The following is a 24,577-nucleotide window of genomic DNA, read 5'->3' on the forward strand; positions in this document are numbered from 1 at the left end:
CCAGCAGCCAATGAGCGTGCGGAGGGCGGGGCCTCCCCGGGCTCCGCCGCGCCGCCGCCTCCTCTACCTCCTCCTCCCCAGCGCTAAAGCCGGGACTGGACCGAGCGGAGTTGTGCGTGTCGCCGAAGGGGGGTGGGCCGGGGGAGGGGAGGTTGGTTCCGCGGAGCTGCAGCCAGAACCGGGTGAGGCTTATCCCCGCTGTCTTTCCTGTCGAGGGCCGCGGAGAGTGGGGGTGGCTGAGAGCCGCGCAGCCTCGGGAGGAGGAGGCGGAGGCGGGTGAGGGCAGCTGGTCGGTGTCGCCGCTGCTGCGTCGGAGCCTCGGGGTGCGTGGGGTCCGCGCCCATGTCCCGGCAGCTTCAGGTGCTGCCCGAAGGCTGAGGGAGCGCGGGCGCGGCCGGGTGGGCTGCGTGAGGCGGACGCCCGGGCGGGTGGCGCGGGGGACGCAGTGCGCGGGTGGCGGCTACCCGAGGTCGCGGGAGGTCTCGGGGTGTTTTCTGTACTGCGAGCGGGTGGGCGGAGCGGGTGAGGGGCCCGTTGGCCCTCCCGCCTGGTGGCTGCACCCCCACCCTCTCTGCCGGACTGAGACCCCAAGTTTTCGGTGGTGAGGTGGCCGCTTAAGGCCTGCGGCGTTTTCTCTCTTGCTCTTCTCCACCGCGCTGTGCAGCTTCTAGTCTTACGTGGGTTAATTTCTTATGGCTGACTTGGTGCCTGTCGCTGGCTACAGAGGCGTCGGAACCTTAAGTCCCAGCAAGTGCTTGCGGCAAATGGGACCAGTTATTGAACCGCGTTCTCCTTCTTGGTACTTTAGTGGAGAAATAGGAATCCCTTGCTGGCTTTGAGGACCTATTTATCATTCTGCTACTCCAAATTCTGAATCTGGAAGGAGTAGATTGAGCTTGGTCTGCTGTAGTTTTTAATAATAGATTTCCTGTTTATTTGGGGTTAGGTTGCTAGAAAAGCTCGGGAATGAATTCACCTTGGTTAACTTCCTCCTCTGGTGTTCAGGGTTGATGCTACCTCCTCGCTATTGGTGCTAAAGGGTTTTTGTTTTGTTTTGTTTTTTACTCTTATTCTAGGACCTTCAAGCCAGTCTGGTGAAGCATTTGGCAGAAATAAGGAAAGCATCTCCATTGTGAGTCATTTTTGCGTAGCTTTGCTGTTTAAACTTACTAGGATAGACTGTTCTATATGAGGTTTGCTTTGCTGTTATGTAGAAAAGTTGCTGCTTGAGTGGTCTCTGCCGGGAAAGCTGAGCCTGTGTGTGGAATCTGGGGAAGACACACCTGTGGGTAGCACTAACACTACTGTTTTCTAGCATTCCTAAATGGGACTAAGTTCCAATTCATTAAAATGCTGTGCACTTAACGTTTTTGCCCTCCTTTACAATAGATGCTTCTTTCTGTTGTATTTTTTAAACTACTAATAATTATTTAAAGTAAGTTTTAAAATAAATGCCTAAATAATTACCGAAAAATGTTTTAAGATTGAGGAACAGTGAACTACAGGTTTTTCAGTTTTTGAAAGGTTTTATTTTTTACATGCATAGGTGTTTTGTTGCCTGTATGTCTGTGTGCCACTTGGCTGCAGTGTTCAAGGAAACCAGAAGAGGGCAATGGATCCTTTGGAACTAGACAGCAGGTTGTGAGCTGCCCTTGAGATGTGGGGACTTAAACCCTGATCCCTTGGAAGAACAGCCAGTTCTCTTAACTACTGAGCCATCTTTCTAGCCTCTGTGATTTCTTATATAGTACTTCTTAGACATATCTTTTTTATTTTTTAAAAATACTTAATAGTATGTGTTGTCTTTGTGTTCTTGAGGAAGCCAGAAGAAAGTATTGGATCCGCTGGAGCTGGAGTTACAGGTATTTGTGAGTGGGATCAGTTGGGCACTGGAATCAGAACTCTTTGTCCTCTGAAAGAGCAGTAAATGCTCTTAACTGCTGAGCCATCTCTCCAGCCCCCCTCAGATGTATCCTTTTAAAGTTAGGACCATGTCAGATCGTAGAATTCTCTGTCTAGCTTTTAAGAATGGAGATTAACCAGGTGTAGTGGCGAAGGCCTTTAATCCTGCACTCATGAGGCAGAGGCAGGAGGATCTATGAGTTTGATGGCCGCCTGGTCTACAGATCAAGTTCCAGAACAGCCAGGGCTACACAGAAACCCTGTCGGGAGTGGGTGTTAGGGGAGTAGGGAAGGAGATTGGGGAGCTGGAGAGATGGCTCAGCAGTTAAAATCACTTGATAATCTTGTGGGGGTCTGGGTTTGAGTCCTGGCACTCAGCAGTCTTTAACTCCAATTCTAGGGGATTTGATGCCTCTTCTGACCACCTCCTGAATACACAGTGAGCTGGCACCAGGCACACACACAAAGTTAAATAAACATTTAAAAAATTCATACACTTTAAAACAGTGGTTTCTGTCAGGTTGTGGTGGCACACACCTTTAATCCTAGCATTTGGGAGGCAGAGGTAGGTGAATCTCTGAGTTAGAGTCCAGCCTAGTCTATGGAGCAAGTGCCAGCACAGCCAGGGCCACACAGAGAGACCCTGTCTCAAAAAAACTGGTTTTGATAGAGGTTTGCCAAAGGTGGTGTGACCCACACATTGCTACTGCTTTTAAAAGTTCAAAGCCGTGGGCTAGAGAAATGGCTTAGCCATTAAGAAGATTTGCACTTGAATCCTAGCACCCACATAGTGGCCTACAACCACCATTGACTCCATTGCAGGGGATCTGATGCCCTCTTCTGACTCCCAAGCACTCTAGACATTCATGTGGTACATGCATGCAAGCAAAATACTCAAACATTGAATAACTCAAAAAAATTTTTTTTTCAAGTTCAAAGTCTCTTTAAAATAGCCAGCATCTCTTTAAAAATTGAAAATCTGGTGGCTGAAGAGTGGTTAAGTGCAGTTTGGTGGCTAGTGAGATGACTTAGTGGTTAAGAACACTGGCTGCTCTTCCAGAGAACCTGAGTTCAATTCCCAGCACCCACATGACAGTTTACAACTCGCTGTAATTCCAGTTCTAGGGGATCTGACACCCTTACACACAGACATACATGTATGCAAAAACACCAGTGTATATACGATAAAAATAATTTTTTTAAAAAAGTAAGGGATTGGCCAGGCGGCTTCGGCGGCGGTGGTGGTCGTGGTGGCGGTGGTGGTGGTGGTGGTGGTGGTGGTGGTGGTGGTGGTGGTGGTGGTGGTGCTGCTGCTGCTGCTGCTGCTGCTGCTGCTGCTGGTGCACACCTTTAATCCCAGCACTCAGGAGGCAGAGCTGGTCTACAGAGCGAGATCCAGGAAAGGCACAGAGAAACCCTGTCTGGAAAAACCTGAAAAAAAAAGTAAGTGATTGGGCATTTAGCTCAGTGATAGAGTTCTTACCTAGCAAGCCCAAGGCCCTGGGTTCAGTCCTTAGCTGCGGGAGTAGGGGGAGAGAAGTAGTGGGTTCAGTTTCCAGCCCTCACATGGTGGCTCAGAACTGTTTGTAACTCCAGTTCCAGGGAACTGGGCACCAGGCACGTAGGCAAAACACCCATATACGTAAAATAATATTTTTTTTAATATTTAAAATTAAAAGTCCACCAAGTTTCTCAACTGAGTATTCCTACAAATAAAATTTAGTCGCATGTTTATTATTCCAAGAGAGAAGAATCAGGCACGATCAAAGCAAAACCAGAATTTGACAGTGTAAATATAAGTAGTTTAGTCTGACACCTGGGATTTGACTCATGATCTTTGGGGCTCCAGAGAACTTTGCACAGTTTGACTTCTCCGGCTCTGCTGTCTGCACACACAAGGACTCAAGCCAGCTCCGCTTCACACCTGCATCTGTCTTGTTATCTCACAGTCCTGGCCTCTCCAGTATGCTGGGGTCTTTACTGCAACTAAGGCTACGTCTTCATCGGTGTCCCTCCTGGGTTCTCTTCAGGGATCTTTAACCTGCCTCATCAGCTTCTCTCTGTGACCCCTTGACTCCTGCAGGGTCCATGCTGTCATTATCTCGAGTACTTTTACATATTACCAAGTTCAGCTCTCAGTGTAAGATAGCCTTGACGCCTCTGAATCACAGCTTCTGTGTGCTGACCCTGAGGAAATACTTCACAGATTTCTTTTCTTGTTTGTATTTTGGAGGCAGTGTTTCTCTGTATAGCCCTGGCTGTCCTGGAACTCTCTGCAGACCAAGCTGGGCTTGATATCAGAGATCCGCCCACCTCTGCCTCTCAAGTGCCCCAAAGGTGTGCACCACATACTTTCCAGATTTCATCTCAGTGATGCTGGTCTCTTGTTAATCACAGCCAATTTGTCAGCCCCAACTGACAAGAAGCTACAGATTGAAATATGTCATGAGGATGGCACTGTCAGTCTTTGCTTCCCTCTGAAACTACGAGTCAGGCTTCTGTCAATTGCATTTTTCCTCACACTTTATCTTAAATTTTACAGTCCATCATAAGGGAGTTGGGGCAGGAACCTAAAGGTAGAAACTGAAGGTACTTGCTTAATTGCTTCTCATTCACATCTGACTGTCTTCTATAACCCAAGACCACCCACCTCTGGGGTGGTACCACCCACATTGGGCTGAGCCTTCCTACATTATTAAGCAACCAAGGAAATGCCCCACAGGCTTGCCTACATAGGCCAAATCTGATGGAGGATGTTTACCAATTTTGTTATTTTAAAAAAAAAAAAATCTTTTCATAGAAAAGCACCACATAACAAAATTAAACCAACCGAAAGTCTAAAGCACTCAATGAAAACTTACTGTTGAATGAAATGAGGACATGACTGCTCCAAGGTGTGGTTGACGAGAGGTTTTTATTGTAGATATGAGAAGAGTGTAGCCAGAGGCATCTGGAATACTCCAGAGCAGGGAGAGAGTAGTAGACTGAACATGGCCAGCAGAATGGACCGGACCATGGGGTTGGAAGGGAGCAAGAGGGCATGTGGCCAAAATGGCAAGGTTATATAGTAGTAAAACCTGGTAGGGGGTGGAGTGTGGAAGCCCATGAGGTAGAGTTTAGGGTGGGGTCACAGGTACCCAGGTACTGAGAGCCTGAGGTCTATAGACATTTTAGTATGTACCACTTGTTAACCATTTGTCCAGAGTTTCTTTTGGACCTGACAAGTTGAGATTGTAAAATTTGAAATAGTTGCCTATCCATTATACATTCAGAGAACTTTTGGAGGATTTTTTCGTTTTATGGGTGTTTTGGTTTTTTGCTTTTTTTTTTTTTTTTGGTTTTTCGAGACAGGGTTTCTCTGTGTAGCTTTGCGCCTTTCCTGGAACTCGCTTTGGAGACCAGGCTGGCCTCGAACTCACAGAGATCCGGCTTTTTTTTTTTTTTTGAGAGACAAGGTCGCTTTCTCTTTTTTTTAAGATTTATTATGTATACAGTGTCTGCCTGCACTCCAGAAGAGGGCACCAGATCTCATTACAGATGGTTGTGAGCCACCATGTGGTTGCTGTGAATTGAACTCAGGACCTCTGGAAGAACAGCCAGTGCTCTTAACCTCTGAACCATCTCCCCAGCCCCGAGACAAGGTCTCTTTATCTAGAGAGACCTGGCCGTCCTGGAACTTGCTAAGTCAGTGGTTCTCAATCTTCCTAATGCTACAACTCATTTCTTTTTCTTTCTTTCTTTTTTTTTGTTGGTTTGTTTTGAGATGGCATCTCTAGTCCTGAAGCTCTCGATGTAGATCAGGCTGGCCTTGAACTCATAGAGACCATTTGCCTCTGCCTCCTGAGTGCTGGGATCAAAGAAGTGCACCACCACACCCACCTCTGACTCATTTTTTAATGGCAATTTTCATTAGAGTTTTCCTTTTTAACCTTTTAAAATACATATTATCATTTATCTATAGCCAAGTAGCGTATTAATTGAAAAAATATTACCATTTATAGGTAAAACTTAATTGTTGCAAAAATAAAATCAGAGAACTTTAACCCATCAAGATTTAAAATGTCTAGGGCTGGAGATATAGCTCAGTTGTATAGCACTTACCTAGCCGGTGTAAGGTCCTAACCTGAGTCTTGGAATATACCAAGCTAAAATCTTGTTTTATGTCAATTTTGTTTACAATCTAGAAAACTTAATTCAGTGAGATGTATAAACTTGCTCAATGTAACATACCTAAGTGGTCAAATAGTAACTTTTCTGTTTGGAACAGTATTGAATGGTTTTATGTCAACTTGACACAAACTAGAGCCATCAGTTAGTAGGGAACCTCAATAAAGGAAATGTCTCCAAGAGGGGTGGTAGTGGTGCACCCCTTTAATCCCAGCACTCAGGAGGCAGAGCCAGGCGGATCTCTGCGAGTTCAATGCCAGCCTGGTCTACAGAGCATGTTCCAGGACAGTCAGTGCTACACAGAGAAAAACAAAAAAAAGACCTTTGTTGAACAGAAGGACTTAAGCTTCCTGATGGGGAAAAACAAGAAAAATCTAAGAAAATTTCATTGTAGTATTGGGAGAAAAAAATTGTCAGCACGAGAGAACTAGGAATTGCAGTATTAGACTAGTTATGAGAGCATCTGGTATAGTAATTATGTAAGGACCCTGAGTTGGTATTTAATGGAATTTTATTGTTTTGTTTGGTTTTGGTTTCAGTTTTTTTGAGACAGGGTCTTTGTTTAGCTCTGACTGTCCTGGAACTTGCTATGTAGAGCAGGCTCTTGACTCCGCCTCTGCCACTGCCTCTGAAGTGCTGAGCACTGGCTGCTCTTTCAGAGGTCCTGATCAATTTCCAGCAACCACATGGTGGATCAACCATCTATAATAGGTTCTGATGCCCTCTTCTGGCCTGCAGGTATACATGCGGAGCACTCATATATAAAAAATACAACTAAATAAAATTAGAAAAAGAAAGAAACATTTTTTAAAAGAGGTGTGTGCTACCATGTGTGTCTGATAAATGTATATTCAAGTTTATTTTTTAACTTGTGTATCTTGTGTGGACATTGAAAGTTGTGGATGCAGGTGTTTGTGGAGTCTAGCAGAAGGTGTCAGATCCCCTGGAGCTGGATTTACATGCAGTTGTGAGCCTCTTGATATGAATGCTGGAAACTGAACTCAAGTCTTAAATAAGAGGAGCAATAGACACTCCTAACTGCCAAGTAATCTCTCCAACCTAAATTTTGTTATTTTAAATTTAAAGAAAGCTTAGGCTTTTTGTTTGTTTGTTTTTTGTTTTTTGAGACAGGTTTCTCTGTGTTGTTTTGGTGCCTGTCCTGAATCTCGCTCTGTAGACCAGGCTGGCCTCGAACTCACAGAGATCCGCCTGGCTCTGTTTCCCTCATGCTGGGATTAAAGGCGTGTGCCACCACCGCCCGGCGAGCTTAGGCTGTTTTTGTGAGTGGAGAGTAGCATAAAATGAGCACAATTAAAACTATCAAATTATATAATTTCCATCAAACTCCACAAAGAAGTAGAATTTAACATAGTGCTTAACAGGAAAACAGAATGAGTATCACATGAGTGATTTTAAAATTTTTTATCAGTGCTGTTACTTCAGTAAAATTGAAATATCCTCTTTTCTGTCTCTTACAGATTCTTTGTTGTGGATAAATAATTCGGTGAGAAGATTGGTTAGCTGTATGGACTAGTGCTTTACTAGGCTATTCGGCCATGGCAGCTCATCTCACAGATGTGGATTCTTCAGTCAGTGCATCTAGAAACTCACCTGTGGAAGATGATGATGTTGTGTTCGTTGAATCAATACAGCCTCCAGTTTGTGCTCCAGCAATAGCTGAGGAAAGAAACTTTGTATTTGCATCTTCAAAACATGAAAATCCACAAGGAAATTATTCCACAATTCCTCCTCCTTTAAAAGATTTGACTTCTCAGAAGGGAAGTATATCTGAAACAATTGTTATTGAGGATGAAGAGGACACAGAAACAGATGGAGGGGAGGAGAAAAATTCTACCAAGTTTACTGAATGGGGACCTCCTGGAAACAAAAATAGTACCAAAAATGTGGATTTCTTCGTTTCCAGTCTATCAGGAAGTAAGGTAAATTCAGGAATGGGTATTAATGGTATCACTACAGAATTGACTGTAATAATACTAATGTTAACAACTTTAGAAGCAGGTGTAAGACCCGAATGCTAGGTGAGATAGGAACTTAATGATTGATTGTACATCACTGTAGAGTACCAACTTGGGATATGTCAGTCAAGGATGAAGTGTTAATGTACAAACATACACCTCATCTTTAACTTCACAGACCAAGACTGGAGTAGGACCTTTTAATCCTGGTAGGATGGATGTAGCAGACACACTTCACAGTGGAAGATTTGCAACACATTACAATCCTGGTAAGCAGTAAGTTGTATTGTTTGCTTTGTATTAAGTACATTGAGGTTTCTGTGTGAGTCTGTACGCACGTGCCTGGAGGCCGGAGCTCTCTTCCTCTGTTGGTCTCTGTCTTGTTTTTTGAAATAGTTTTTTTTTTTTTTTTTTTTTACTGACATTGAAGCTTACTCAGTTAGATTCGTTAGCTGGCAAGCCCCAGGGACCTTTTCTGTCTTCCCAACACTGAGATTATAAATGCATGCTCTTTGTTTTTTTATCTGTCTAATCCTGGCCATCCTGGAACTCGCTCTAAGGACCAGACTGGCCTCAAACTCACAGAGACCTTTTTTTTTTTTTTTTTTCCTATTTTAACCTTAAAAAGAAAATGTCTTTAAGGTTCTCACTCTGTAATCATGGCTGCCCTGAGACTCATTATGTAGATCAGGCTGGCCTCAGACTCACAGAGATCCTCCTGTCTCTGTCTCCTGAGTGCAGGGGTCAAAGGTATGTGCCACCATTACTGGTTTAACTTTAAAAACAAAATCTAGATTAAATACATTGAGAGAGAGAGAGAGAGAGAGAGAGAGAGAGAGAGAGAGAGAGTGTGTGTGTGTGTGTGTGTGTGTGTGTGTGTGTTACAGCTTGTGTAGTGGACAGGAGGACAATTTGCAGGGGTCAGTTCTCTCCTACTGTGTGGGGTCTAAGGAGCCTGCTCGGGTTGTCCGGTGTGGCTACAAGTGATGTCACGCTATGCCATCTCAGTAGCCTGCCATTTGTTTGCGTTGTTCTCTTTTCCAGTTGTTTGTTTTGTTTAGTTTCACATGGATACTGGAGATCACACTCGGTCTTCAGGACTGCACAGTGTGGGAGAAGAAGCATTTTACTCGATAGGCCGTCTCCTCAGCTCCCATAGCTGTTCTTTCTAGAACTCATATCTGTTACATTCAATATAAAATAATTGATTGGCTTTCATATTAAGATAATGTTACTTAATACTTTTGAAGTCTTTTGTATCTGCAATTTGGAGAGGGAAATTTTTTTTTTTAATCAAAAATGATTTATGTCCTATCTGTTTTTAGGGCTGAATCAATGACTTTTTTTTGTTTTGTTTTGTTTTGTTTTTTGAGACAGGGTTTCTCTGTGTAGCTTTGGAGCCTGTCCTGGATCTCACTCTATAGACCAGGCTGGCCTCTTAAAGTCTTCTTAAATTCAAATGTGTCCTAATATGTATTTTTATTTATTCCATGGCTTTTCCTTATGTGGTTCATTTTTAAGATTCTTGGATCTCCCAGTCAGCATCATTTCCTCGTAACCAGAAACAACAAGGGGTGGATTCTTTATCACCAGTGGCCTCACTTCCTAAACAGATATTCCAGCCTTCTGCCCAACAACAACCCACTAAACCAGTTAAAGTCACTTGTGCAAACTGCAAAAAACCTCTACAGAAGGGGCAGACAGCTTATCAACGAAAAGGATCAGCTCACCTCTTTTGTTCAACCACCTGCCTTTCTTCTTTCTCTCACAAACGTACTCAAAAGACACCGAATGTGACATGTAAAAAGTAAGCAGACCTCAACATTTCTCCCGTGGTTTAATGGTCCAGTATAAATAAATCCTCTGGATATAACTGTAAGCTAGACTTGTGGTAGAACTTACACTGTAGTATATTGTAGTTTTAACAGAAGAATGTATGTAGGTACAGAAGTATAGTATCCTCTCAGGTGCTATGTTTGTCTTTCCCTTTTTACGTGCGGGCTTTGTTTGTTTTGATCTTCCTGTGTGTGTGTGTGTGTGTGTGTGTACACGTGTGTACACGTGTGTACACGTACGTACGCGCACACATTCAGAGAATAACCCACTGAAGTTGGTCCTTTGCTTCTACAGTATGGGTTCCAGGGATCAAACCTAGGTCATCAAGCTTGATAGTGCCCTTTCTTTTTGGACCATCTCTCCAGGCCCACTACCAACATTTTTTTCATTTTTACTTTTATGGGGCTGGAGAGATGCCTCACTGCTTTAGAGCACCAGCTGCTCTTGGTTTTTCCAGCACCCAGGTTAACTGCAGTTAACTCCAGTCCCAGGAAATTCGATGCCCTCTCCTGGCCCCTGTGGGTATTGCATCGATGTGGTAAACAGACATACATGCAGGCAAAATAACCATACACACAAAATAAAAATAAAGGGAAAAAAATTGTGTGTGTGTTTGTATGTAGGTACATGTGAGTGCAGGTGACCCAAAGCTCAGAGGTGCTGCATCACCCTTTAGCTGGGGTAAAAAGGTGATACCGAGCTGCCTTACACAGGCGAGGCACCAAGCTCGGGTTCTCTGTAAGAGCAGTAAATGCAGCAAAGAGCCATCTGTTTAGCACCATTGGTTTTGTGTTTTCCAACCAGTGTTTTTTTTTAAAGGATTTATTTATGTGTTGATTGTTTTGCCTGTGTTTGTGTAAGTATACTCTGTGCCCTCAAAGGCCTGAATAGGAAGCTGGGTTCACTGGAGTTGGCATTATGGACAGTTGTAAGCCACCATGTGTATGCTAGGAACCAACGCTGGGTCCTCTGCAAGCACTGCAGCCAGTGCTCTTTTGGGAGGGGGTTTTTCGAGACAGGGTTCCTGTGTCTCCCTGGTTATCCTGAAACTCGCTCTATAGACCAGGCTGGCCTCAAACTCACAGAGATCTGCCTGGCTCTGCCTGAGTGCTGGAATCAAAGGTGTGCTCCACCACCGCCCAGTGCAGCCTGTGCCCTTAACCACTAAACCATCTCGCTAGCCCCAACTACTAGTATTTTTAATCCTAGAATGCTAGGAACTTTAGTGCATTACTAATGTTCCAAAAGAGTTTTCACTTGTATTATTTAGGAAATAGTGGAAGTAAAGCTGAGAGTGGATTTTAAAGTACAGTGATCTTAAGAAGTTCCTTTTTCCCTTGTGTTCCAGAGATTCTCCTATGAAGACAACAACCATTATTCCTCCAGTGGAGTCAAGCAAGTCCTTACCAGAATTCCGTAATGCATCTCTGTCTCCCAATGAACACTACCAGAGTCTCAGAAAAGAAGCTTTTACTAAGTCAAGATGTATAATGTGTAATAAATTAGGAGAGGTCTGGCTCTTTATACTGCTACTATTTAGACTCCTAGGAATAATGCTGAATTTTAAGTACCAGTGTAAGCTCTGTATCTACATAATGTCCATATTCTAAATTGGCAGGTTGGAAGAACTACTAAGATGTTAGAATTTTCTTTATTAAAAAGATTTACTGCTTGCTGGGTGGTGGTGGTGGTGGTGGTGCATGCCTTTAATCACAGCACTTGGGAGGCAGAGGCAGGTGGATCTCAATGTGTTTGAGGCCAGCCTGGTTTACAGAGTTCCAGGACAGGCAGGACTGTTACACAGAGAAACCCTGTCTCAAAAAAAAAAAAAAAAAATGTATTGCTGAGTCGGTGGTGCATACCTTTAATCCTAGTAGGGACAGGCAAATCTCTTAATTTGAGACCAACCTGGTCTGCATATAGTGAGTTCCAGGACAGCCAAGGCTGTATAATAGTGAGACCTCTCTCCCAACCCTCAAACAATTTTTATATAGAGAGATAGATATACCCTAATTTCGTGGTGTAAAAAGTACGTCTGTTTCTGTGGAATTAGTTGTAATAATTCAGTAATTTCAAGACAATGAAGGAAGCAACAGATCCTATAAGATTTTTTTTTTTTTTTTTTGGTTTTTCGAGACAGGGTTTCTCTGTGTAGCTTTGCGCCTTTCCTGGGACTCACTTGGTAGCCCAGGCTGGCCTCGAACTCACAGAGATCCACCTGGCTCTGCCTCCCGAGTGCTGGGATTAAAGGCGTGCACCACCACCGCCCGGCCAGATCCTATAAGAATGTGTGGGACAAATAGTTTGATCATGTTTAAGAGGAAGAGATAGACATTATTCAGGCAGTCCTTTGTTTTACATCGTCCTCAGTAACTAAATGTGATATCAATAACTTTGGGGACATTCAAATCAAAGACAAATTTATTTCAGTTACAGCTTTAGAACCATCTCACTGCTAGACACACAGACAACATTCTAAGTATGGATAATGATTCCCTTCATCCGCCTCCTGAATATCGTAAGGAAGGATCCAAATACTGTAGGGCAGTAAATTATCTAATACTGTCTTAAGAAATTTTGTTTTCTTTTAGGTTCGCCATGAAATCAGTGTTAACAATATAACACATAAACTTTGTAGTAATAATTGCTTTAATGAATACAGATTGACTAATGGTCTAATAATGAACTGCTGTGAACAGTGTAGCAAGTATATGCCCAAGAATACTGGACACAAGGTCCTGATTACAGGTCAGCAAAAGAGATTCTGCTGCCAGAATTGTGTCAATGAATATAAAGAGGTAATGTATTGTTTCATTTGTTTCTCTGCTGTTATTTTATGTACATGGGTGTTCTGCCTGCATGTTTGTCTGTGTATCACATCCTTGATGCCCTCAGAGGCCAGAAAAGAATTGGGTCCTCTGGAACTGGAGTTACAGACAGATGTGAGCCATCATGTGAGTTCTAGGAATCAAACCTAGATCCTCTGGAAGAGCAGCCAGTGCTCTTAACTGCTTAAGTAATTTCTCCAGCCCCTAATTCTTTTTTTTACTTGTGTATACATGTGTTTGTGTGATGCAAGTGCTTGTAAATGAAGGAGGACAACATGGGTGTCTGTCCTTGCCTTGTACCTTGTTAGAGACATGATCTCATTATTTAATGTGTACACCAGGCTACCTGGCCTTCAAGTTTCTGGTGAGTCTTGATGCCATCTCCCATTGTGCTACAGGAGCACTCAGATTCACTCATGGTATACCACCATGCTGAGCTTCTAAGTTTTAATACTTGCGATGAGGGTACATACCTTTAATCCCAGCACTAGGGAGGCCCAACAGGTGGATCTCTGTGAGGTGGAGGCCACTTTCTTCTACCTAGCAAGTTAGACCATACAAAGCAAGACCTTGTCTCAGATATTAATTTTTTTCTTTAACAATTTCTTTTTTTTTTTTTTTTTTTTTTTTTGGTTTTTCGAGACAGGGTTTCTCTGTGTAGTTTTGCGCCTTTCCTGGGACTCACTTGGTAGCCCAGGCTGGCCTCCAACTCACAGAGATCCGCCTGGCTCTGCCTCCCGAGTGCTGGGATTAAAGGCGTGGGCCACCACCGCCCGGCCTTTTTTCTTTAACAATTTCTTAAATGAATATAATGCATATATGTAATATCTTTTCATTACTCTCATTCCCTTATTTCCACCTTATCAGCGTTCCCTGCCCCTCCAAATTCCTTTCCTACATTCATGTTTGTATTAACTTTTCTGTTACCGTGATGAAACACCATGACTAAGGCAACTTATAGGAAAAAGGGCTTACTTGGGGTTCACTATTCCAGAGGGATAATAGTTCATGATGGTGAAGTAGAGGCAGCTGGAACAGTAGCTGAGTGCTCACATCTGATTCACAAACAGGAAGCTGAGAGAAGACACTGGAAATGGCAGGAGTGTTAAAACCTCAAAGCCTTCTTGCAGTGGTGTACTTCCTCCAGCAGGGCCACACCTCCTAATTAGACCCCAAATAGCCACCAACTAGGGACAACTATTCACATGCCCGAGACTTAGAGTTGATATCTCATTCAAAGCACCACAGTATCTTTGTTTGTTTTCTAACTTTCTGAGTTTAACTAGGGCTGCCTTTGTAACATGTATCTGGAACAGGACACCTAATGTTGTTCTATGACTGCACATGCTCAAGAGAGCATGCATCTACATACATATGTGCACATGTAAAAAATATACACCATGTATAAACACATGTAAAAAATAACATGAGATTTGCACATAGGGTATTAATTGAAGAGAAGAAAGTAAGATGGGGAAATACATGTAATCCAAATAGGCTGCAGCTGTGTATCCAGATCTTGACTCATTTCAAAGTATCAGTAGCAGGTCTTCAGCGAAGAACAGAAGAGAAACCTTAGTGATGTATTAACATTTTAAGAAAAAACAGAGCTTGGGATATCTCAGGAGCAGAGGACTTCCCTGGCATACACACAGTCCTAGGTTAAGTCCCTGATGGCACCCCCAACAACAACAGAATATTGTCATTAGTTGCTTATCACTGAATAATGTGTAGAGTCATAAAATATAAAGCTATTCTTCTTTTAATAGGGAGCTGAAAAGTGGCTCAGTGGTTAAGAGTACTTGCTACTTTTCCAGAGGACTCAAGTTCAGTTCCTAGCACCCATGTCAGGTGGATCACTATCTCCTGTAACTCCAGCACCAAGAGAGCTGACATCTTGCACGACCCCAAACCCCATAAACAAAAACAAAAATTTTAAGAAAATACTTGTTATATATAATATATACGAAATGCTTAGTTATTCTAGTGTACGGGTAATGTATGTGTGTGAGTGTAGGCAAACACCATGACCCATGTGTGCAGGTCAGAGGTCACTTTGTGAAGTCAGTTCCAGGGGTTAACTCAGGTCATCATGCTCACACAGCAACTGCATTTACTGGCTGTGAAATTTCAGTGGCCCCAAAATCTAAATATACTCTTGATGTAAGCCAGGGATTTGGGGAATGTTTCTTACTGCCAGTGCTTTAGGGGTGCTGTTGGCATCTACTGGATAGATGCTAGGTATGCTCTTCAACATCCTGTTTGTACATGACAGTCCCCAAGGCATCCTGTGATTGACATGTTGCTGGGTGATGTGAATGTGAATCTGTGAGAGGAAGGAAAGCTAAACTCCCATCTTCCTTATTGAGAAGTCTTGGTACAGGTCTTTTGGTAAATGCCTTTAAAGTCCCAGCACTGAGAAGGCAAAGGCAGGTGGCTCTTAGTGAGTTCAAAGCCAGCCTGGTTTGCATAGTGAGTTCCAGGACAGCCAGGGCTTTGTAGATTAGACCCTCTCTCAAAAAAGGGGCAACGAAACAAGTCACTTGACGATTCTTAAATTAGGAAAAATAATACATGATAATCCAACATTTGTAAATGGATTGGTATGTAGCTTGTAAGTGCTCACCTATCATACATAAAGTACCTCATAAACACTGGCATGTCGGGACATTCCTATATTCCTGGCACTCAGGAGGTAGAAACTGGAGGATCAGAAGTCCAGGGTCAGGCCAGAGAGATGGCTCAGTGGATAAAGGCACTTGCCACCAAGTCTGACAACCTGAGTTCAATCCCATAGCCCACATGGGAGACAACTGAATCATCTCTGTACACACATCTACCCCAAATAAGAAAAGTTCAAAGTCAGCCTTGGCTATGGAACAAATTTGGGGCCAGCCTTGGCTACATGAAAATCTGTTTTAAGAGCTCAGCAGTAGTTGTTCATGCCTTTAATCCCAGCGCTTGAGAGGTAGAGGTAGGGTGATCTCCGAGTTCAGGACAGCCAGGGCTACACAGAGAAACCCTATCTCAAAAAGAAAAAGGGGGGGGCTGGAGAGATGGCTCAGTGGTTAAGAGCACTGGTTGCTCTTCCAGAGGTCCTGAGTTCAATTCCCAGCAACCACATAAATAAATAAATAAATAAATAAATAAATAAATAAATAAATAAAAGCCTTCCTGAAAAAAAAAAAAAAAAAAAAAAAAAAAATGGGGCTGGAGAGATGGCTCAGAGGTTAAGAGCACTGGCTGCTCTTCCAGAGGTCCTGAGTTCAATTCCCAGCAACCACGTGGTGGCTTACAACCACCTGTAATGAGATCTGGTCCCCTCTTCTGGCCTGCAGTCACATATGCTGTATACATAATAAATAAGTAAATCTAAAAAAAAAAAAAAAAAAAAAAAAAAAAAAAAGAAAAAGGAAAATCTTTTAAAATGTCTTCCTTGTCTGCCATAATAAAATACTATTCTGCCATATATAGTGCAGCGAAGAAGAGTCAGTTTTGAGGCCAGCCTGGCATTTAGAGAGACCCTGTTTAAAAATTTAGTAAGTAGCCGGGCGGTGGTGGCGCACGCCTTTAATCCTAGCACTCGGGAGGCAGAGCCAGGCGGATCTCTGTGAGTTCGAGGCCAGCCTGGTCTCCAAAGCGAGTTCCAGGAAAGGCGCAAAGCTACACAGAGAAACCCTGTCTCGAAAAACCAAAAAAAAAAAAAAAAAAAAAAAAAATTTAGTAAGTAAATGGCGCTTTTCAATGTTTAAGATTTTTGTTTTTTAGATACATTTATTTTTATTTTGTGTATGTGAGTGTTGCCTATGTGTATGTATGTGTACCATGTTCATGCCTGGTGCTCTTGGAGGTCAAAAGAGGTCATTGGATTCCTGGAACTGGAATTGCAGATAGTTGTGAGCCACCATGTTGGTGCTGGGAATCAAACACCAGGTCCTCTGAAAGAACAGTGAGTGCTCTTAAGTACTAAGTCCTCTCCCAAGCCCCCAAATGTTGTTTTATTTTTAATTGTGTGTGTGAGTGATTGTGTGCGTGTGATTGCAGTTCCCCACGGAGGTCAGAGGAAGACATCAGATCCCCTGGAGCTTGAGTTACACACATTAGTGCGCCAGCTATACAACATCGGTGCTGGGAACAGAACTTAGGTCCTCTTCAAAAGCAATACACACTATATTGCTGAGTGACTACTTGTTTTGGTTTTTGAGGCAGGGTCGCTAGTCCAGGCTGGCTTCAAACTAGCTGTATTGCTGGGGATAGTTCTGATCTGCCAGTATCTCCACCATCCCAGAATTACAGGCATCTGTCACCACACCTCATTTATGTGATGCTAAATATCAAACCCAGAGCTTTGTAAGTGCTCGGTAATCATTCTATAAAATAAACACAGCCTCAGCACATGAAGGAAGGAAAATGGTGTTTTAAGTCCTCACTTAAATCCACAAGTACTTTTTTTCTATAATGGATTTGAAAAGTAATTATAAAATAAAGTGTCATGTGTGGTCATGGTGGCACACCTTTAATCCTAGCACTTGGGATGTCTGTGAGTTTGAGGTGAGCTGGAACTACACAGTGATACCCCTCGCAAAAATACATCAATAGGGCCAGGCATGGTGGCACACGCCTTTAATTCAGCACTCTGAAGGCAGAGGCAGGTGGATCTCTGAGCTCAAGGCCAGCCTGGTTACAAAGAGAGTTCCAGGACAGCCAAGGCTGTTATACAGAGTAACCCTGTCTCAAAAAAAAAAAAAAAAAAAAAAAAATAGCAGGGTAGTGGTGGCGCATACCTTTAATCCCAGCACTCAGGAGGCAGAGGCAGGCAGATCTCTGTGGGTTTGAGGCCAGCCTGGGCTACAGAGTTCCATGAAAGACACAGAGCTATTCAGAGAAACCCTGTCTCGAAAAACCAAATAAATAAATAAGTAAATAAATGAAGATTACTGGAGAGTGTATTGGGAATTATGAAATAGAGATCTTTGTTACATGTGTGTACTTCTGTACATGTGTAAAAAGGATTACGGCACTTTTACAATTAAAACTAATTGCTTTTGAGGGGCTGGGGAGGTGGCTCAGAGGTTTAGAGTACTTGTTCTTACAGAGGAACCAGATTTGATTCCTAGCACCCATATGTTGGGTCACAACCATCCATGTTTCCAGTTCTAGGGGACCCGATTCTGGCCTCTCTGGGTACCAGGCATGCCCATATTCATACATGGAGGCAAAATACTGTATAAAAAAAAGAAAAGAGTTGGGTGGGCTGGACATGTTTAATCACGGCAGAGGCAGGCAGATCACTGCAAGTTGGAGGCCCTCCTGATATACATAGATTGAAGACAGCCAGACCACATAGTGACATCCTGCCTTGAAGGGGCGGGGGACACACATATATAATTTAATTTATTTATTGAGACAGGGTTTCTTCGTGTAGCACTGCCTGTCCTGGAACTCGCTCTGTAGACCAGGCTGGTCTTGAACTCAGATCTGCCTGCCTCTGCCTCCCTAAGTGCTGGGATTAAAGGCATGCGCCACCATGCCCAACTTTAGAGACATTTTCTTAATTGAGGTTCCTTCCTCTCGGTTTACTTTAGCTTGTGTTAAGTTGGCATAAAACTAGCTAGCACACTGGCTTGCCTCTTTTTTTTTTTTTTAAAGATTTATTTATTATGTATACAGTGTTCTGCCTGCATGTATGCCTAAAGGGTAGAAGAGGGCGCCAGATCTCATTATAGATGGTTGTGAGCCACCATGTGGTTGCTGGGAATTGAACTCAGGACCTCTGGAATAGCAGCCAGTGTTCTGTAACAGCTGAGCTATTTCTCAGCCCCCTCTTTTTTTTTGTTGTTTTGTTTTTATTTGTTTAGAAAAAGTCTTACTATGTATCTCTAGCTGGCCTGGAATTCTGTGTGAACCAAACCAAGCTGACAACTGCCTGCCTCTGCTCCTAAGTGCTGAGATTTAAGGTGTTTACTGTCTTTACCAGTTTATACTTCGTTTCTTGGTTTGTTTTTTTTTTTGTTTGTTTGTTTTCTGAGACATGGTTTCTCTGTGTAGCCCTGGCTGTCCTGGAAACCACTTTGTAGACCATGCTGGCCTTGAACTCGAGATCCGCTTACCTCTGCCTCATGAGTGCTGGAATTAAAGGTGTGCGCCACCCCTGCCCAGCTTTATACTTAGTTTTTTATTGTTATTTGAATTTATCTCATTGAATGGTTGTGTGAACATGACATATATCTTAGCTATATACCTTGTCTGTATGGATCATATGTTTATAATGTCAGATGAACTGCCAAACTGCTTTCACAATTCAATGCACATTGTTAAATTTTCACCAGAGCTTCAGTGAAAGTCCTGTGTCACTATCTAATCACTGTCAGAGTATGAGTACTTTGCTTCATGTATGTATGTATGTACACTTAGTGCATTCCTTGGTATGCCTTATTTCTTTGATAGCTAACAGTGAGCCATTGCCTGGTCTTATTTCTGTTATTTCAGTTTTTAAAATGCCAGTAAAATTGTAATCTCTATTTCTTGACAGATAATGGAAAAAAGATCAAAATTATTACTTTTACAAAACAGAAAAAGGAATGCTACTAGAGAAGAAAATGAAAGAAAATTACTTGAATCAAGCACACTTTCAGAAAAAATAGAAATACCAGAAAAAAAGGGAAAGAGCTCAGAGGTAATAAAAGTTGCAGCAGAATGTAGCCTAGATGCATCACGGAAGGAACAGCATGGGAACTTGCCTCCTGCGACAGCCATGCCTGATACATTGCAAGAGCAACCGGGAGACAGACGCTCAGAAGATCCTGCTGTGTCAGCTGTACTGTCTTCAGATCCAGGCTCATGGCCCCGAATTTTGAATATGAAACAGCGTGATAGTCTTGTCAAAAATGATCCACCTCAACTAAGAAATTTCAATTTTCCAAAAGACAACACAGGGAGGAAGTTTTCGGAAGCGTACTACACACGGATTCTTCCGAGCGGTGAGAAGACCACCAGATCCTGGCTTCTCTACTCAGCCTCCAAAGACTCGGTGTTTTGTCTGTATTGCAGACTCTTTGGAGAAGGGAAGAATCAACTGAAAAATGAGAATGGGTGCAAAGATTGGCAGCATCTGTCACATATTCTCGGGAAACATGAGGAAAGTGAAATGCACATTAACAACAGTGTTAAGTATTCCAAATTAAAATCTAACTTGAATGGTAAAACTGATGAAGCTGATATAGAGCGTAGATTTTATGAGGATGGGGAAAATGGTGTGCTCCTGTTGTACACATAATGTCCTGTCTGCTCTAGACATCGCAGTGTTTGCATTACACAGAAAAGTTTTGTACCAGGAGACAGTACCATTACATTGTGGCACTCTTAAGTGGAGGAACTTACAGGAGTTCGTTACCACTACGTCTAATAGCAAATAAATAGTAAAAATATTCCTGTTTCAAATTGAAAAGCCATTGGAGTGAATAATGTTCTTGCAGATTTTATTAAAGGCAGTTTGAGTTCTATCACATGGGCATTCTTGCCTTATAAAGTTGTTCTTAGAGGACTTCCACTTAATGGCCTGAGAGTCAGAAAAGACAAGATACATTATAGAATAAGCATTTTTTTTTTTAACATTGTTAAAAATATGTTCAGGTTGGGCAGGGTTGGCATACCCCTTTTAACCCAGCTCTCAGGAGACAGAGGCAGGTGGGTCTCTGTGAGTTCAAGGCCAGCCTGGTCTACAGAGTGAGTTCCAGGACAGCCAGGGATACAAAAAAAAAATCCCTGTCTTGATAAACCAAAAAAGAAAATATATTCAAACAGCTTAAGAACTGAATAGGATCAGAAGCTACAGCTGTTTACTATTAAACCAAATTCTTGTGTTTTCTTTCTTTAAAACATTTTTTCTATTTGCACAAATCAGTTCATTTGTTACAGTAAATAAAGGTATTTTGAATTTTATTGGCTTTTTATTTTTGTTTTCAATTTAATGTGTAAATGTTTTAGCTTTTCTTCAATAAGAATTTTAATTATTAAGACTATATTGCTATTTTTCTGTTAGTATGACTATAAGAGACATTAAAAACGTGTGTAGACAGGTGGTGGTGGCACACGCCTTTAATCTCAGTACTTGGGAGGCAGAGACGGATGGATCTGAATTCAAGGCCAGCCTGGTCTACAGAGCAAGTTCAGGACAGCTAAGGTTACACAGTGAAACCTGTCTCAAAACAAAAAGAAAGAAAGAAAAATGTGTGTGTGTGTGTATGTGTTTAACTTTCAGTGTTGTACTTTTCCCTGTGAAAGTATAATCCATGTGTGAAATTTGAGAAACTATGAATCTAAACAAAATTTTTTCAGACTTAATTCACTGTGTTTTTTTTTCCTTGTTTGTATAAAAACCCTTATGTGGTAGCCACAGCTGGAGCTTGGGGCAGAGACTCTGGTGTGGGTTTTCACAAGATGGTCAATGAATATCTCCTGATAAGGAGACTTGGTGAATGAACAGTCTCTTTCCAGAGATTGGGGGTAGGTCTTGGAGAGGGCATCAAAGGTGACCTTGCAAAGTTGCCCAGGGTGGCAGTGCAGCCCCTGGCTGAATTTAGACAGTCAATACCAGGCAGTAGCAGCAGCTTCTTGGGCACAGGAACAGAGACAATGCTAGTGCCTGTGGGGGCAGGGATGAGACATACCAGCATGGAGCCGCAGGAGCCGATTGCCTTGCATGGAACAGTGTGGGCCTTGAAAATCTTGTTCCCACCTTAGTCTCTCTGCACAGGGACAGTGGAAGGCTTGGCCGAGTTGATGGCCCCTCAGATGGCAGTGACTACCTTCTTGGAGCACTTAACACCAAGACCAGCATTACTATTGTAGTCCCCAATAGTAACCAAAGCCTTGAACCTGTTCCACTGGCCAGCCTGAGTCTGCTTCTGCACTGACATCTTTAGAACATCATCAGGGATGAGCCCAGGAAAAAAGTCAGTAATCTGAAATTCCTTAATGGGCAGGGAGAACGAGTAGGTCTCCCAGGACTTGTGTAGTAAGCTTTCTCATTGGAACTGCCAGCCCACAGATAATGACATGGAGATGGAGACTTACTATTAATTATGAAAGCCTGGCCTTAGCTTAGACTTTTTTTTTAACTAGCTCTTATAACTTTTAACCTATTTCTATTAATCTACATTCTATCACATGTGTCTCAGTTACCTTACCCCTGCCCATTATGTTGGACTTGTTCCGAATCCCACTGGTGTCTCCCATGTCCCTAGGTTCATCCCTCTGACTGCCTCTCTGCCGGAAGTCCTGCCTCTTCTCTCATGCCTAGCTATTGGCCATTCAGCTGTTTATTACACCAATCACAGCAACACCTCTTCACACAGTCCAAACATCCCACAACTGACTTGATCTTCACGTCCTTGACTAGATGGCCCAGCGTGGTGATGGGTTTCCATTCCTTGTCTTCAGCTTTACCTCCACAAGCCTCTAAGCCTGGACCATAGCCACAGTGACTACTGTAACCCCTAAAGCCTCCCAGTCCTGGGCCCCAGGGTTCTCCATGCCCTCCTGCTGCACCAGCATCATCCATCATTTGGTATTTTCCCAGGAAGAATAAGCAAATTAAAAATTTTGATTGCCACCTAGTGTCCTGATCACTATGAATTTGATAATTTTCTCTTTTGCTTCTGACTTGTTATAATTTTATTTATTAAATTCTTAGGGGTGTGTGAACTTTTTTCACCTTTGGGGGCTTGTGGTTTGAATAGCAATGGCCTGTGTAGACTGGGAGAGGCACTATTAGGTGTGGCCTTGTTGAAGTGTGTCACTGTGTGGGTTTTGGGGTCTCAGAAGCTCAAGTCAGTTCTCTCCTTGTTGCCTCTGGATCAAGATGGCTCCTTTTCTAGTACCATGTCTGACTGTACACTGCCTTATTTCCTGCCCTGAAGTAAGTCGGCCCCAATTAAATATCTTCCTTTATTAGAGTTATCGTGGTCATGGTGTTTTGTTTTGTTTTTCACAGAAATAAAACATTGAGACATGGCTTTTCTTGTGAAACAGTGTCTTTATTAACAATGACCTAACGAGATGCTTCCTTCTGTGTAGAAACACATACTCGATGATGCCACTGCATGAGAGCATTTTTTAGAATACCCACTAAATCATTTGTGTGGAATTGTACCTTGTTTCAAACCGAGGATGTCCTTCCATTGGTAGAGTGCTTGCCTGTCACACAAAGTCCTGGGTTTGATCTGCAACACTGCATCAGCCTGTAATCTCGATACTCAGGAGGTAGAAGCAAGCAGCAAGTGTCAGGTCACTCTTGGGTATATGAAACCCTGTCTCAAAAAAAAAACCAGTCACTTTTAATCATTTAGGATTTGATCCAAGTCAGTCATGGTGGTTTGCACCCGTAATCCCAGCACTAGGGAAGCTGAGGCTGGAGGATTATTACTAATTCATGGCCAACATGGGATATATAATGAGTTCCAGGCAAGCATGAGCTATCATGTTCTATAAGCTACTGATAAATCTTTTTCACCCTGATAGGCCTCTCCACCAATGCAGCAAACCAAATCAGACCGAATTGGAAAAGCCCAGGTTTGATGGGTAAAGCGTTCATGGTGATTCCTGGCCCCTCAGAGAGGAGATGGGGCCAAGAGACTGAAAGAATCACGTGTGTTTTCTGGGATGCCCTTATATACCCTGTCGGAGTGGTCTTGAGCCTCTCTGAGGGAGGAGCTGTGTTTGGCAGGCTTTGAAGGGGAGGGTTTAGGGAAAGAGATGGGGGAGGGGAGTTGAGGTGGATCTACCAGGCTCCTTCCAAATAGATACAGAGGTAGAAACTGATTTGAATGTACATAGAGCTTTGAAATATCTCCAAAATGTCACTTTGCTCTCAAAGGCCTATGAGGGTACTTTAGAAGATATGATACTTCTTTTAGTTTCATTTTACATGTACGAGTGTTTTGCCTATATGTATGTTGTGTGTACCATGTATGTACATGGTGCCCGCAGAGTTCAGAAGAGAATGTCAAATCTGGAACTGAAGTTACTCTACTGCCTGGTCTACAGAGTGAGTTTCAGGACAACCAGGGCTACATAGAGAAACCTTGTTTGGAAAAAAAAACAGAAAATACATTAAAAAAGGTGGTGCAAACCTTTTAATACCAGCACTCAGGATGCAGCCTGGTCTACAGAATGAGTTCCAGGACAGCCAGGGATACAGAGAGAAACTCTGTTTGAAAAAAAAAAAACACAAACAAAAAATGAATAATGTGGTGCAAACTTTGAATACCAGCACCCAGTAGGAAGTGGAAAACAGATCTCTGAATTAGAGGCCAGCAAACTTCATATCAAGCTCCAGGCTACGTAGTGAGAACCCTGTCTCAAGTAGGAGGAGGAAGAGAAAAAGATAGAAGAAAGTAAGAATAGAGGATAGAGAGATGGCTCAGCAGTTGAATATAACACCTACATGGTGGCTCATAACCCTCTGCAACTCCAGTTCTAGGGGGATCTGATGTTCTCTTGTAGCTCCTCAAGTATTGCATGCACATGGTTTACATAACAATGCAGGCAAAACACACACAAAAATCTTTTTTTTTTTTTTCTGAGACAGGGTTTCTCTGTATGGTTTTGCTGCCTGTCCTGGATCTCGCTCTGTAGACCAGGCTGGCCTCGAACTCACAAAGATCCACCTGGCTCTACCTCCCGAGTGCTGGAATTAAAGGCGTGCGCCACCACTGCCCAGCAAAAATCTTAAATAATAGAGGGGAAATACACAATTTTTCTTAGATTGGAAGATGATACATCTGTCCCATACTCATCTAATTTCAACACAATACTAACTAAAATTCCTTAAATATTTTTTAAAATATTGATTAAAGTAAATGATAA

At 42.7% G+C, this 24,577-nt stretch overlaps 1 protein-coding gene across 6 annotated transcripts; it reads left to right on the top strand.

Moving 5' to 3' along the window:
* The first annotated feature begins 64 nt into the window (after nucleotides 1-64).
* Zmym5 (zinc finger MYM-type containing 5) lies at nucleotides 65-22,724 on the top strand. Of its 6 annotated transcripts, none has more exons than XM_052733119.1 (9): nucleotides 65-182; nucleotides 1,077-1,132; nucleotides 1,819-1,862; nucleotides 7,548-8,009; nucleotides 8,224-8,314; nucleotides 9,567-9,852; nucleotides 11,230-11,392; nucleotides 12,473-12,679; nucleotides 19,242-22,724. In XM_052733119.1, the coding sequence occupies exons 4-9, from the start codon at nucleotides 7,626-7,628 to the stop codon at nucleotides 19,983-19,985; spliced, it is 1,875 nt and encodes a 624-aa protein (XP_052589079.1). In that variant the 5' UTR covers nucleotides 65-182; nucleotides 1,077-1,132; nucleotides 1,819-1,862; nucleotides 7,548-7,625; the 3' UTR covers nucleotides 19,986-22,724. The 6 variants fall into 6 exon arrangements, with proteins under 6 accessions (XP_052589079.1, XP_052589078.1, XP_052589075.1 ...); XM_052733118.1 differs by having other exon boundaries at nucleotides 1,823-1,862; XM_052733115.1 differs by lacking the exon at nucleotides 1,819-1,862.
* The last annotated feature ends 1,853 nt before the right edge of the window (nucleotides 22,725-24,577 follow it).

Source organism: Peromyscus californicus, unplaced genomic scaffold, assembly GCF_007827085.1.
Source record: "Peromyscus californicus insignis strain IS unplaced genomic scaffold, ASM782708v3 Scaffold_12__1_contigs__length_115047231, whole genome shotgun sequence".
Taxonomy (NCBI): Eukaryota; Metazoa; Chordata; class Mammalia; order Rodentia; family Cricetidae; genus Peromyscus; species Peromyscus californicus.

Coding starts and splice junctions, on each gene's coding strand:
- Zmym5 (XM_052733119.1), top strand. CDS start 7,626: ATGGCAGCTCATCTCACAGATGTGGATTCTTCAGTCAGTGCATCTAGA. Junction 8,010..8,223: donor CCAGTCTATCAGGAAGTAAG/GTAAATTCAGGA, acceptor TTAACTTCACAG/ACCAAGACTGGAGTAGGACC. Junction 11,393..12,472: donor TGTGTAATAAATTAGGAGAG/GTCTGGCTCTTT, acceptor GTTTTCTTTTAG/GTTCGCCATGAAATCAGTGT.